At 43.8% G+C, this 15691-nt stretch overlaps 1 protein-coding gene across 6 annotated transcripts in view; it reads right to left on the reverse strand.

Moving 5' to 3' along the window:
* LOC119163162 (DDB1- and CUL4-associated factor 1-like) overlaps positions 1-15691 on the reverse strand; it is a 152941-nt gene that overhangs the window by 46441 nt on the left and 90809 nt on the right. For all 6 annotated transcript variants that reach the window (XR_012886222.1, XM_075874022.1, XM_075874021.1 and 3 more), the window contains exons 22-23: positions 13598-13735; positions 5421-5487 (exon numbers count right to left, since the gene is read on the reverse strand). Coding sequence is in view for 5 of the 6 variants with exons in the window: in XM_075874022.1 (XP_075730137.1) it covers positions 5421-5487; positions 13598-13735 (205 nt within the window). In the remaining variant the exon portion in view is untranslated. The remainder of the gene's footprint in view (positions 1-5420; positions 5488-13597; positions 13736-15691) is intronic.

Below are 15691 nucleotides of genomic sequence, written 5' to 3' on the forward strand. Positions count from 1 at the left end.
GATGTCTATAATATCGCTATAGCTTCACTTTAGCAAAAGTTAAAGTTGCTAGAAACTTCAAACGCGTTTTTCTCAGTTCGATGTTTTTGCACATTGCACTCGGCCTTACGGGAGTTTTTCCTATGTTCAACTTGAGTGAATACGACAAAGTTGGTATCATTTTATTCGTCTTGACATGATCTAGGGGGTGATGCTATTTCTATTTCTCTAGCATCACTTCAAAAATTACCATTGAAGATTTCAATGAGAGAAATTTATTGTAATATAGTGACCATAATTGTTCGTCCGTTTTCTTGCTTATAAGATGCCTTCAAATGGATAAAAATAGCATCACCCCCTACAGCAAGTCTCCAGCATTGGGATTATGCATTCACTTTTAGGATTTAGCAAGAATAAATTGCCAAGAAGTCCCGTAAGAAGTATGTAATTAATTAAGATTCAGACCTTTCAAATTTTCTAAACCACTTGAAATATTAAGAAACAAATTAGAGATTTGAAATCAGCATGAAAAACTAGCTTAGGTAGTGAAGTTTGGTTAAGACAGAGCAAAAAATTCAAAAAAATTTTTAGAACCCACGTCCCCCCTTAAGGGGGGAGGTGGCTTTGAAAAAAAACTTTTTTATTTGTTGACCTACAGCAATGAAATTTGGCATGCATACTCATAAGTGTCTAGAATAGGGAAATATGCAGTTTCATCATGATAGCTTCAGTAGTTGTCAAGTTACATAATGCTACACGATCCAATTACATGGTCTGCTCGTGGAAAGCCTAGCGCTGCAACAAAACATGCCAGGAAGCTGCGAATGATGTTGATCTTTACTCAAAAGAAAGCTACAGGGTATGACACTCTCGGAATTTTTTAACAAGTTCTCGTTTTTTTTTTAGAGATCATCATGGCTGCCGACACACATTGTCAGAAACAATGGCACGGACAAATCATCGACTAGAAAAATAACAGGGCCACAAAACAGAAATTGAAGATTGCTGTACCCACAAGCAGTGTTCAGGGATTGAGGGAAAAAAAACAGAATCAAAATCGGTCCAGTCATTCTCGTGCTACTCTTTCCACGAGCAATGCACAATGTCCAAAACACACTTGTGAGAAAAAGCCTGTCGAAGTTTTCGACAGGCTCTTTTTCAATGAACTTTTTTGTTTCTCGTTGGATATTGATGAAAATTGGCACAGACACTAAGAATAACCTCACAGTGCTTTCATAAAAATTTTGAAGCGATACCACAAATACTTTACGAGAAACAAATTATTTCTTCACTGAATCATGTGGAGGGGCTGAGCATGATGTCAAAAAAAAAAAAAAAACAGTATTGAGAAAGCTGCGTTTAAAGTTTCAACTTTTCTTTACGTCTCTAAGACACCTAAAAATTGTGATCTCAGGTTTGTCTTGTGATATTTGACTTCTTTTCATGATTTACTCCTTTTCATGAGTTACAAAGAACAAGTATGAATTTCAAACCAAGTTCTTTGTATGAAGGAGTGGTGTGATAAGTATGACAGAAAAGATTGTAATTGAATAAAACCATATACTGAAATTATTAAACATACTTTTTTGTGCTGAAGTTGTAATTAGCATACTTAAGTACTTGATTACAAATATTCACTGAACTTTTTTTTATTTGGAGAGAAGTTTATTGCATCAGAAAAATGGATCACACCATGACGGCCTATGCCTTCTTTCCAAATAACAAAGTTATGGGCAGAAGACTGGTGGCACGGGAATTTCTAGCAGTATAATTATTGACACGAAACGGGCATATAAAAATTCGTGCCCCTGATTCACACATGCTCTTTCGCCGCTCTAGCCGTGAAACGCATCATCATACAGCCGGTCGCGGAAATTCTAATCTACAGCAATTCATTAACCTCGGAACATTCATAGACGTTCGTGGAGATATCAAGCACGGCTCCAAGCACGTCTGAATCGCATCACAAAAGCTTATTGACAGCACTCCATATGACCGTGGGGTGCGCGACCGCGTGGACAGTGCAGCCGGCGCGTAATGCACTTGCCGGCGGCGTTCGATGACGATCCGCGAAATGAGTAACTACGAAGACAAAAAATCGGCACGCACTGCACTTGGCATCGCATTTTCGAATGACGACGCGCGAAACTGCTAGCCGCTGTTCCGAGCGATCCTTGGCAGTGAAGGGGGGGGGGGGGGGTGACGAGCTTGACTGTGTTGTCTGCTGCCGATGCGTAAAATGCCCGTACAATATTCGGAGGAGCTAGCGAGTGATGTGGTACATTCCTTGCGAAGAAGCACGTCACCAAGAGTGCGCTTGCGCGTCGTTCCTGCCCGCAGTCTCGCTGTCAGCGGAGTTAGGCCTAAAGCCGACTCCGATGACGCGCCGCACTCGTAGACCGCCGCGCGCCCGCTCGTAGTAATCTGATCGTGCATCCGGTGCGGCCACTCGTAGTAATCAGATCGTGGCGCCGCTTACAGCTCCGTTGCTTGCGAAGAAACACGTCGCCACGAATGCGCTAGCGGGTCGTTCCTGCCCGCAGTCGGCGGAGTTAGGGGTAAAGACGACTTCAATGACGCGCGGCGCTCGTAGACCGCGCTGACGCTCGTAGTAACCTGATCGCGCATCCGCTTACTGCTCGTAACTAAAGCGTAGTTATATCTTAAGTGATTATCAAGCCGTGAACACGTCACGAAGTGGCGATTTTCGAGAGCCATGTCCTCGCGACGCACAAGCAGCAGACGACGATCTCCCGGAGCGAGCATCGGGCCAATGGCGAGGCGAGCTGAGGCAACATGGCGGCCACAGCCAATCAAGGGCCTCAAAACGACCTTCAAACATTTGCTTTTTGCTCGCTTGTTGTTAAAGGGAGGAGCCAGCTGAGGCGGGAAAGTTAAACACGGAAAAATGCTCTTTCCGAGGAGCCCAAGAAGCCGGCTCCCGGCCCAAGCATAGCGAAGCTATTATTTTTTGAAAATCGCCGTTTTCTCGCCATTTCCAGAAATATTTTTGCTACCTAGGTGGGTGAAACGAATTTTCCGAAGCACTTCTGCGCGGTTTTCAGTGTAGATATTTTGGAACCAGATAGAAAAAGGGTTCCAGAAACTGAAAACTTGAGTTTCAAAAAAATCGATTTTTTTGCCATTTTTCGCGATCCCAAAGCCGCGTCCCCCCTTAACAGCGGCTCTTGGGTCAAATTGGCTCGTGCTTTAGAAAGCACCTGACTTGGCCAAGTAGCGGCATCATTGAACAATGAAATCGCAAGTGGTTTAAACGAGTGCCGATACATTTCGAGGCATTGCACAGGGGCATTTTTCATTTCCTTGGTGTGCCTTGAAAACGCTGTTCGCATACTGAAGCCAGCAATCATGCATATAAAATTTTCGAACTTGAGTAATGTTTTCATCACCCAGCATCTGCAAAGCCAGTCTCGATGCAACACTTTGTCATGACAAGTCAACACAGATCACTGAATATGCGAATTTCGTGTCCTGCACATGGCCGATACAGCTGAAGTCACTGCCACAGTCCCTAGACGACAATTCATTCATCATCGCTTATGTTTACCATGTGCAACTGACAAGAGACAACAGAGCTGCTGCTAATAGACCACTGGATGCTGTTCTCCAATTCTGAATTTCAATTTTCAATTTTGATAAACTTTTTTATTGTTTTTGAGTACAAGAAACAAAAGGATGTTGGGGGGCTAAAGGCACATAGCCTGTCGAAAGACCCAACACCCTTATACGTAGTTTGTACAGCACAAACAGTTGTAGAGTAATCAACCTCTATTAAAAAATGAAATAACACACAAAAAAACCATCTTTCTCGGCATCGAGACCATCATGAAGAAAGGAAGCAATAGAGAAAAAATATCGTATAAAAATTTTCAAGTTACACTGAATCGGGCTTTGACTATACAGAACTGGTACCTAGCATAATTATTAATCTCTAAGGAAAAAGATTAGAGCATTAGAGACCTATGATACATAACGTAACATAACATGACTTGTGCCGATGACTAGACTCTGTTGACACAACACTGTCAAATCGCCTCTTCTATACCATATTTGAAAATGGTTTTCTTAACAGGGCAGACTAGTCCTAGACATTTTTTGTTTATTTCTTCAGTGATCTTCATAAAACTGCACAGGGTTATGCATTTTTTTCTGCTAATATCAAATATTTAATTAGTTTTCCTGTAACTCACCTTGTCCCTGAGATAACTTAAGTTCACCCCCTATTGTTTAAGGCCGCCATAGAAAAAAAAGTGCTTAATTAAAAGTGATATTTAGGATATGCCAACATAGACTAATGACTATAGAGTGAAAGTATGGAAGAATTTTTTTTTCGTTTTTAGGCTTTCGTTGATTATTTTGCAGCAAAATGAACTATACATTTTCAAAAGCAGTTGGAATTGTGTTACAATTTTGATTAGTAATTAATTAAAAGGCATGTGCTTTAAATTCTGCTCCCATACTTGCATTCTACAAACATACAAGTTTCCACTGCAAAGAATTATTGTTGTACCTTCCCTAGCTACAGGGATATTGAGGCCTCAAAAGTGAATAGTCACAAATTTATTTTTTTGAGAAAAATGAAAAAAAAAACTGAAAACACAGTTTTTTCAAAAAGCAACAATCATGGTGCGCATGTTTTGCAATCCTCATAAAGGCGCTCATAAATTGGTAGTACAGCTTTAGACAAAGGTGCTGGCAAATTATAAAGAAGCCTCAAAGTCGGTTCCCCATTTTTTTGCATGTTCTGCATGTTAACAGCATCAAAAATCTGGACAGTTAAAATGACATTACGAAAAAATTACTACTTCCTGATGTGTGAAAATTTGCAGACAGATAGAAAAATAATTGCAGACACCAAATATGTCAATTTTAAAAAATGAATTTTTTTTGTCACTTTTTGGTCCCAAAGACCAGTCTGCCCCCTTAAGGGCAGCGGAATTAAAATTATATTAACATTATCAAAGGCACTTTGATACTCTATTCACGATTCTTGACACCAGTGCTTTTATTTAAAGCAACAATGTGAAAATTGAATTCGTATCAGTACTCCATCAGCACTTGAGGTAATGAGCATCATATAAAGCTCGAAAGCAGCGCTTCGCACTGCTGTGTATCCAATTTTGAAAAGACGTGTAAAAAAGAAATAGCTAAAACATACCAACAACAAATCTTGCTGACGTTACGTGCATAATGACAGAGGAGGAAACAAACACTGCATCCTATTTAGGGTCCCTTATTTGGCCGCTCATTTTGGTGCCCACGACTTCACAACGGTCAGCAAAATTCAGAAGACTGTCAATATAGACAAGACCGAAACGATCTCAAGCAATCTTTAGGAAGAAGAAGAAGAAGAAGAAAAAAAAATATTGTCAGCTAAACAAGCGCTCGACATGCCTACAGAAATAAATCAAGACACTTACTGAGAATGCACAGCAAGAGTAGCTGCTTGTGCCGTCAGGGTCTCGGAAAGTCCGCACCGAACGAAACCTACAACGCAAGAAACGGTAGTCGGGTCAACTGTTGACCTTTTGTATCAAAAGACAAGTTGTAGATTGGAGGCTCATTGGAAATACAGTAGAACACACAATTATGAAAAAAATTGGCAGAGGACGTACCTTGGGAATCGATGTTACGCGAAGCATGCGAATGGAAGGTGAATATTTTTTTTTTAACGAGACGTTATGAAGCGTCACTAAATACATGTACAAATTCATGCACACACATACGTTAAACAGCCGTGTATGTTTTGTATTAGAAGTTGCTTACACAAGTTGCGTAACAATGCCAACAGCAACATGGACATTAGCAACACCAGAAGCGGTAAGTTGATATAAAGCGCTGGTGTTTGCGCTGGTGTGCGTATGGTAGCCTCAACACTGCTACACAAATCAATTTCGGCCGCCCAACCACAATTGACGTTAACCGGATATGACGGCTGTATCATAGGAGTACACTCAAACATCGTTATAATGCAACAAGATAACGAAATAATAGATATAACGAAGTAAATGAAATTCCCCTTGAAAGCTACATTGAGAACCATGCATTTTAAACCTTGTTGTAAACAAGTAAAATTCACTGGTAAATGGACGTAACAAACTAAATTAGTCTATCAAATAGTCTACAAAAAAAAAAAAAACGACCGTAGTGTGTTAAGTATATAATTTTCTGCGGAGTTTGACGCTCGTTCGGCGTGGCTCTTTCAAAAATCTTGTGCCGACTTTACAGCCACGCGCCGCGCGACCGAGACAGTCGTTCTCCTCGCACAGCCAGCGGAGAGGATTGAGGAAGCGCACAGCGGGTCACATGACCGAGAAGCGGCGCCGCGGTGCAAAGCGTTTTTCCTCTCAAGACGGCAACGACTGCGTCTCCGCTGCTACCATGGCTGCTACCCTCTGCGATAGCTTTTTTTTTTTCCTCTCTCTTCGCGCGCGGCCTTGAAAGGAGAAGGGCCTCTACGTGCAGAGACAGAAAAGGGAGAAGCATGGCACAGGCGCGTCGCAGATTGGCATTTGAGAGGGGGGAAACAATCAGCCACAGTCTTTTGTTTTCTTCTTATGTGATTCAAGAGAAAAGTGAGCCCTGTAGCTGTCTGCATCAGAGTCCGACACCTCAACAGTAGCTTACGAAGGATGGGGGTAAGGAGGGATTAAAAGGATAGGATTAAAAGGTATATACATAGAGAGGGGAAGGAGAGAGCGAGGCGCAGACACAGCGAACAACAGAAAACGACAGAAGTAAGGAGGAGATTGGAAAGACGGATACGGTAGCAGGGGTCCGAGGACGGGGCACCATTCAGCGAGAGCTCTTGTCGGCGGCAGGAGATGACGTAGGCGAGCCAGTCGGCCAGAGGTGCGCTGTCGTCGGAGATCGTGGGGGCACAACCGGTCGGCACGAAATCCAGAGAGTGAGTCCCTTTTCTTCTTTTCCTTCTTCGCACACAGCGTTGAGAGATGCCGCCGCGGGATTGGGCATGGTGCTGAGAGCATCTTCGGAGCGCGGCATGTCCGAATTAATCGTCGCAAGTGCTTGCGCATTCGAATTACAGGGCGTTTTTGCCCATTAGAATACACATAGCTTTGACGGGACCTCAGCGTGAGTTCGTATTACCCGAAATTTCGAATTATAAGATTCGACTGAGTTTATTTTTCATGGCCTGCGTAATCGCGTAGCGGTACATTGGGCTGCGAGGCGGTTTCCTTCGTTGCATGCTCATAGGTGTGCGCTCATCTGAGCATACATTGCCACAAACTGTTATAATCGATATAACAAAAATATAACAAAATAATTACGGCTGCCCTTCAATTTCGTTATAACGAGGTTTCAGTGTACATGTAATGTTTATAAAATCAAATAGCCATTACTGCAATCAGAATTGACGTAACACGAATATTAAGGTCTATTTGCAAAGTATTAATGAAGCCTGGTATGGCTTTGTGGTAGGAGACTATAAAAAGTGGAATATAGGTCGGACAGAAATATATGTCGATTACCCCAACTTTGAATTCCCGAAAAATAAATTTTTAAAGATCGCAAGCTATCTTGGCATACCATTACCTTGACAAATACGCGACAGAAACAGCTGCACTGTAGCGACTTTTATTTTTATTTCGCCACTAATCTTATGTAGTTAGACACCAGAAAACCACAAAGTACTGTCATGAGACTCGTTCACACTTGAGTCTAACGACGTCTGTTTCTCACTAGTTACCTCCCAGAGTGCATGGTCCTCAGTTTCATCTAAAGCATTGCTGGTGCAGCATTTGCAGAGGAAAGACTTGTGCATCATCTCTTCTGGGAGAGATTTACAAGCTGACGACACCCAGCTACAAATGGTCGCGAGCGGTCGACGTCATAGGCGGCCAGCGGGAGTTTTGGGATTGTCGCCCGTCATCCACTCATTGTAGAGGTCGCGCACACGATCTTCTAAGGAATTCTTGAGCACCATGCCTTGTGGCTGGAGGATTATTGTTAGTCCCCCAGGGATCACGACAAGGTCAGTCTTGCCATCGGACAGAGCTCCCTTTACATTGGTGATGAGGTAGCCTCGAAAAAGTCGAGCACCAACATGCAGGGTCGCTGAAAGAGCGCACCAGGTCGCCGATTCCGCATGAGCCAAATCCACTCAAGCATGAAGAACTCATTCATGAACCCTTTTTCGTTCATTCTCACGATAGCTCCCAGGGGAAAGTATTCCTTTGGTAGCTCTTTTTCTTGAAAATGATATGAGGGGTCAGCTCCTTTCCTTCGGCTGTGCACGCAGACATCACTGTGAATCGCGAATGCTTGTTGTCTGTTGTCAAGAGCTAAAATTTCTCGGATCCTTTAGAGGTCACAGTCCGGTTCAAAGGCATATTGAGACAGATCAGAGTTTCACCAGCGTTGCCAATGTGTCCTATTATGTAGCAATGCTGTTGACGAAGCCCCATGACAAAGCGCTGATACTCGACCAGCTTGTCATCGGAATAAGTTTTTGGCACATAGAAGTGCGCCGCCTCAGCGCAAAGCCCTCCCGCTTCATAAATCGGCGCACCCACTATGACAAGCCCAGGGTTCATAGCACCAGAGTGAAACAAAATTCAAGGGTTTTCAAGGACTTTCAATGACCTAATAAATACTTTTCATGGACCTGAAATAACTCTTGAAACTGCAGAAAATGACAATGCCAATTCTTACAGCATAAAGATTTGTACTTTATTTTGTACGATTGGCACCATGAACGCACTCAAATTAACATGGACTGTAGTCACTTTTTGTGTTCTCAATGTGTTTCGTACTCTTCATGCGACTTTTAAAGGCAGACTTCCCCTTTGATGACACGTTGAAGCTCTTCCCACATGGGAGTGGTGCAATCCACTCCCTATAAGCAGCATTGCATAACCAAGAGAGCTGGAATTCCCACTTGCCCAGCATAGCTCCGCCATATGCGATGAGACTCCGAATATCTGCGCGCACTTGCACAGCCTCCACAAAAAAGCCAGGCTTAGCTCTGTCATTGCTACTGTAACCAAGCAAGCACTACCACAACTACAGTGTACTAGAAGAGCACACTGTACTACAACACTGTAATATGGCTAGAGAAACGGATCAGGTTAGATGGTTTGTTGGCTAGAGAGCACACAGCTGCCAGGCACACAACAAAGTTCACTAGATTATGGCTGAACGAGCTTTGATTGACGAAATTCAAAAAATTTTAAGGACCTCAAACAAATTCAAGGGTTTTCAAGGCTTTGAAAATGCCATTTCGAAAAAGTTTTCAAGGCTTTTAAGGACCGCAACGAACCCTGTGAGCCCATGAATAGTGCCCTTGTGAGCCCAGAGTCGCGCACTATCTCTATAGCTTTCCTGCAGATGCACTCTGTTGTCACAAGTAGAGACGTTGCACGCAGCTTCTGGATGAATTAGGCGAGTAGCGTTTCCAGTTCAGGGTGCACTGCTGGTCTGTCCACAAAACAAAGTGTTTTTTTTTTGTTGCTGCAGGATGTGATGCACTGCTTTTGGCTCCTCTAGTATCGGACGCTTTTTTCTGACACACCAAATTCGATGCACCGAATTCCCGTTTTGCCGCCAGGTTGCCGTGCGCTTTGGCATACTCGATAACTTTTTTGCTTAAAGCCATAAACTGCCGTTGACTACCACTCACTTTTGAAGAAAATAGAAAAAAAAAAAAACAGCAGACTGACGAAGATAACTGAAGCAAAATGGCGTTGCTAGTACACTGTAAGCCTTGCCTAGCCTTGCCCAACGGCGCTGCTGCTGATGCTCACGATGGCAATGGAGGCTTTTGACTTCAATTGCCCATTGTTGCGAGACTTTTTTCTACTAAACACTGGTATAAAAGACAAGAGTAGACTTTTCACCATGTTTTTTTTAATATTCGACCTATATTCAGGTCTTTACGATACTTTATTGCCATGGAGAATACTACGGTTTAATTGCTGCTAAGACGGTGACATTTATTCTTTGCATTCGTCGGGTCGACGCTGCCTATGGCAGCTTTTTCTCAATGCCCAGGCGAGTTGCTCATGTGTGTTCTCACCGTACCTAAATACGGTTGATCTGAGATATGTTGAATCACTGGCTATATCGGGCAGTTCAAAAATTCCCTCAAATTTCTCATGCAAGAATATGAGACCGGTGCACACGTATATCGAACGCTGCGCCGCGCTGAAGACCAGAAAGCTAATTTTCTTTAGCAAATATTGATTAAGTTTCAGCCACGTTCTGACAAGTTCCGATCCTTTTTCGTGTGCAAGGTACGCAAAAACGATGTCATTTTATTGCGCTGATATGGTTCGTTGCGTGGCACTTGCAAGGGCATTTGTATGTTTTATGCGCGATCTAATACTTTTACATGGGAAATTCATGGATATTTTTCAACTACTCGATATAGCCAATAATTTGATATATCCTGGATCGACGGTACTAGATAGCTTGAATTCGAAAGCCCTGTGAAAGGGTTTTGCAGGTAACTGGCACCATTTCTTTTTATTTCCACTTTAAGGGGGGACACGGGTTGTGGAGACCGAAAAATCGCGAAAAAAACTAGTTTTTTATTGCATTTTTGAAATCTAGAGCTACTAGTGCACTTATACCGTGAATTTCATGCTTATAATATCATTATTTTAGCCGCTAAGACTCTTTATACGGCGCTTTGTAGCTAAATCTGAGCCGAAATCGACGATGAAATCGCACACTTTCTGTGACGCGCCCCTGCCCTTTCATGTGTGCCAGCGCAGCCCGCTTGGTCTCATTTGAGAGAGCAGTCTTTCGCCTTCAAATTCCCGCCAGAGTGGGTCCAATCTAACCATTGGCAGCTTGTAAAATGAGTGGCCAAAAGAAGTATCAGAGCGCCTTCCTATTCGCTATTTCGCGCACGTGACTTGAGCTTGCCTCCCTATTGATGGAAGCTACTGGCTTCGTCTGCTCTGGGTATTGAGGCACGCGTCCATGCGCGCCATTTTGCCTCAGTGTCAGCGGAGAAGTCTCACAATGTCAAATCTGAGCGCAAATTCTGCACGCGGCACAAGTTTGGTGCGAAAAAGGTGCGAATGACGCTAGTAGCGAATTTCAAGAAGTGCTCCGCGATACAGCAAAACCCCCGAGACGCTACACTCTCCGCGTCCCATGGCGAAGTCTTCGACGCTACCACGGAAGGCCTAGCTATCGCATCAGTTGTCATGGAGCCTGTGCAAAGTCCGTCAGCCGCAGAGCCTTCAAGCAGCGATTGCGTGCGTCTAGATACTATCTATCGGCAGCAATCTCACTTGGAAGAGGAGAGAGCTAAAGCCAAAGATAAGTTATCGGAGTTGTCGTCCGCTGCAGCGACGGAGCAGAAACGGGCATTCGTGGTTGACGGTGTCGACGAAGAAGCTCGGCCGCCTGATGGAACCACGTTCACAATTATAGATTTGGACACAGTGAACAGCGCTTTGTTCGCATTCGCAAAGTGCAAGGCATGCAACGGAGAACTGCAGATTGTCCGCGACGGCCGGGAATTCGGACTCGCCGTGAAGTTGCATTTTGTGTGTTCGACCTGTGGGGAGACTGTGTCGTTGTGGAGCTTGCCGTGCGTACGTAGCGATGAACGTATGAAACCTTTTGCAGTGAACGTTTTGGCTGCGCATGCCATGCAGGCAACGGGGAACAGACAGACTGCGCTGAATGATGTGTTCTCGTTGATGGGCATCAGCCGTCGGGGTCTTCATACGAAAACGTGGCAACACTACGTGAAGACAAAGTTGGCACCCACGGCCAATCGTGCTGCACGCAATTTGACGAGCGACTGCGCGCGGTTGGTTTGCGAACTTTACGCCGAACTTAATATTGGCCACATGGGGAGCATCGCGGTGTCGTTTGATGGGTCGTGGATGACTCGCGGTCATTCGTCGCATATCGGTCTCAGCACCGTCATAGAATTGTTCAGTGGGCTGGTGCTTGACTTCGTTGTTTTGAGCAACTTTTGTGCTGGATGCGAGTCGGGCCCAAAGGAAGGTGACCCTTCTTATGCAGCATGGAAGGAACATCACCAGTGTCAGAAAAACAGTGACAAGAAGGCTGGCGAAATGGAGGTTGAGGCTGCCCTCATCCTCTTGAGGAGGTCACTTGAGCGGCACAATCTGCGCTACACCACGGTGCTTTGCGACGGGGACAGCCACAGTTGCCTTGCGCTACAAGAAGATAAGGTTTATGGGTATATCCCAGTGGAAAAAGAGGACTGCATTAATCTAACCAAAAGCGTATGGGCATTGCTTTGCACAACTTGATTGCAAAACACAAAGGCCCTGGCCTTGAGAGTCTTATGGGAAAGGACCTCTTGACAGGAGACCTGATCTCCAAGCTCACCAATTATTATGGGTGGGCTCTGAAGACGCCCAGTGGTAATGTTGATGCTATGCACACAGCAGTGATGGCCACTTATTACATCACGTCCAATGTGGTAAACCACACTCTGTGCCCACCTGGTCCAAATTCCTGGTGCAAATAAAATGCGGCAAAGGCCAAGGGGGAGCCCATTTCCAAACACCGTCGAAAGCTGCCTCCGCATGTCTGCCAAGCCTTACTTCCAACTTATGAGTGCTTGTCAGACAGAAAGCTGTTGCAACGATGCCAGCGAGGGAAAGCCCAAAATAACGAGTGCCTGCATTCAATGATCTGGGCACTGGCACCAAAGGAGAGACATGCTTCGCTATTCACGGTGGAGGCAGCTGTGGCAGAAGCAGTGCTCAAGTTCAATGCAGGCAATAAAAAGGCATCGGAGGACATTATGAAAGAGCTGAGCCTAAACCCCAGCTGGCAAAGCCGCAGCCGCATGGCTGAAAAGGATTGACGGTGCACGGCGGCATCAGTCAAGAAGCGACAAGCAACGGAGAACATGCACCAGTCCCTTAAAAAGCACCAAACAGTGACTCATAATCTAAATGGCTACATGCCCGGTGCATACTGAGCATTTTCAAGTGCAGTTATGTAGATGAATGAGTTTTATTTCTTTTTCTCAGTTTTCTGAAAACATGCTTTTTGGTGACTTTACTAGTTTGTCGGGTTGATATCTTCCAATCTAGAACAGCTAGAGCATTAATTTTTTCATTAACGTAAAGCCCAATCTGTGTATTACAAAGTGCTGAGAGCAGAATTTCCATTTGCTGCCCATATAAATTTAGAAGGTATTAAATTTCTTTGTATGTGATAGCCATGACATGACTCCTCAACTTTCATCATATGCAGAATCACTAGTTTTTTTTTTTTTTTTAAATTTGAAATCTGCTTGCAGCATTGCACTTATTGCTAATTGCACTGTCTAGCTATACAATAATATTTACTTTTTGATAAGCCCTTTCTTTTCTATTATCTCCAAAAACAATAGAGCGGCAGCATTGTGTATCTTCTAAATTAATTGACCTACAATGAAAATTTTTGGATATTTGAAATCAGTATGAGAAACTACATAAGCATGTATATTTTCGTCATGTTTGGTCCACAAATACAAAAAATATCTCCACACACCATGTCCCCCTTTAAGTCAGCGACAAGGTAATGCCTTGGTCAGATTATAGAACCCAGCTAAGGTGCTCAAAAAAAAAAAGGTGCTGGTACTCACCGGCTGTAGATGAACTTTCGATGAAGCTTCGCACCGTCCAGTCCACCGGCCGGGGGAAACACCTGGCAGCGCTGCAGCCTGGCCGCCATGCTCACGGGCGCAGCATTCCGGTACTGAGGCTCTGGACACCGGTGTGGCCTGAACGAAGAATGCGTGCATGCGCACCCAATGACCAACTCAATGAGCGAGCTCCTAAATCCAGGAAACATGAAATCAGAAAAAATCAGGAGCCGTTGCCAGATTGGAAAACGGGGGCCAAGCAAAGCTTTGCGTGTGCATTACATGCCTACTAACAACTATCTTTCAACCATCTTTCTATCTGTCTTTCTTTCATACTATCTTTCTGCTTTTCATTTCTTTTTTTGTTTCGATCACAATGAGCAGTGCTCCCCCCCCCCCCCCTTTTCTCCATTCAAGGCAGTGGACCTTCATCCATTTGCTCAGCACCAAAGCACGTCAGTTCCGACAGACAACAATGACAGTACTTTTGTATAGAGGCAACAATGACATGACAAGTCACCTCAATAAAGCCCCAGCACATCAACACTCGCCAGCACCAGGTTCGAATGAAATAAATGGGCACCTAGGCGATTTCCTCGTGCTTCATACACTGCATGCTCCAAGCTTATAACAGTGTTTTCATCAACAGAGACAACAGCACATAGGATTGATGATGCACATCTTAAAACAGTGTCGTACTTATAATTAGTTCCAAGCTGTTTTGTCCAGAGTAATTCTAGACCGCAAATATGATGCATTTAGTATATACCACTCAGTTACTCAGTACTACTGCTTTTGAAGCTTTTATACAACGTAGCACTGCGCTTTGCAGTTCCCCATTTTGAACCAAGATAAGAAACAGAAGAACAAATACACTGCTACAATTACTGAAATTGCTCTGTTGCACCAGTGATTGAGATCCCACGGCGTACATTCCATTGGCACCTCACCCAAAGCCAGTGCCCTCCATGTCTGACCTTGCGACAGCTGCGACCGCCATGTGAGCGTACGGTCCCAGCGCTTTAAAAGGTCAATGGAAAGCCAACCGAAAATGCCACAAGCACGTCTGACAGAAAATAAATCCTGGTGCCAGCACACAAGGAACTGCTGCCCAATTTGGAAACAGAAGGCAGGGGGGACAAGTGAAGCTTGGAATATGTGTTCCTGATGCAGTATTTTTTAGGGGTGTGCGTATATCAAAATTTTCTAATACGAATCGAATACATAACTGCAAATGCATTCACTACAAATGCTTATTTAATTCACCGCCGCAAATATTTTTAGAATCCGTCCAATATGCGCAGAGTTGCAAAGATTTCTCGCACGCTACAACTGCATTCTATTTTCTCACCCCAATGAAAGCACTGAAAGCTAAGCAGGGAGGAATGGCACGGGAAAAGAAAATACGTCATTTGTGCTTTATGAAGTTGTGGAGTCATTTGCCGAGAGAAGAGAGCAATTTTAGCCGACTTTGAGAATTTATTGTGAATTTGCATGCCGCGTGCTGCACTATCATATTTGACTTGCATGTCCTTGGTAGCCTCGACTACCGATCGGCAGAGTTTTCTGACAATTTTTCTAAGAAACTGTTGCGGGAACCCTTTAAATCTGAAGGGGGGCTTTGCGGCAGAACAGATTTCTTCTGGACAGGTGCTTTCACGGTTTAGCACCCCTACATTGCAGTGCAACCACCTTTAGAAGTGGTAAATTTGGATTAATATGCATTTATTCGTTCCTTGCAAATACTTCGAAGTTTTCAACAATTTAAATTTGAACCGGACCGAATTTGAATACCCTAATATTCGTTTGAATCCTTGAAGCATTCGAACAATCGCACAAACCTACGAACAAATATTCGTGAACATCGAATGTTCGAGGAATATACGAGTTCGAATATTTTAAATTTTTTAATATGGGGTTATTGAATCGAATACGAATATTACAAATGCAATATTCGCCAAAAATTCAAAACTTTCGAATATTCGCACCCCCATCCATTTTTCTTTATTCTGTCCTGCTTTCTGTTTGTTCCTTTCCTTCACATTAAGCAATGCTCTCACCTAACATATCCTTTCGTGGCCCATGGTGCGCCAG

This window comes from Rhipicephalus microplus, chromosome 9 (assembly GCF_043290135.1).
Source record: "Rhipicephalus microplus isolate Deutch F79 chromosome 9, USDA_Rmic, whole genome shotgun sequence".
Classification (NCBI taxonomy): Eukaryota; Metazoa; Arthropoda; class Arachnida; order Ixodida; family Ixodidae; genus Rhipicephalus; species Rhipicephalus microplus.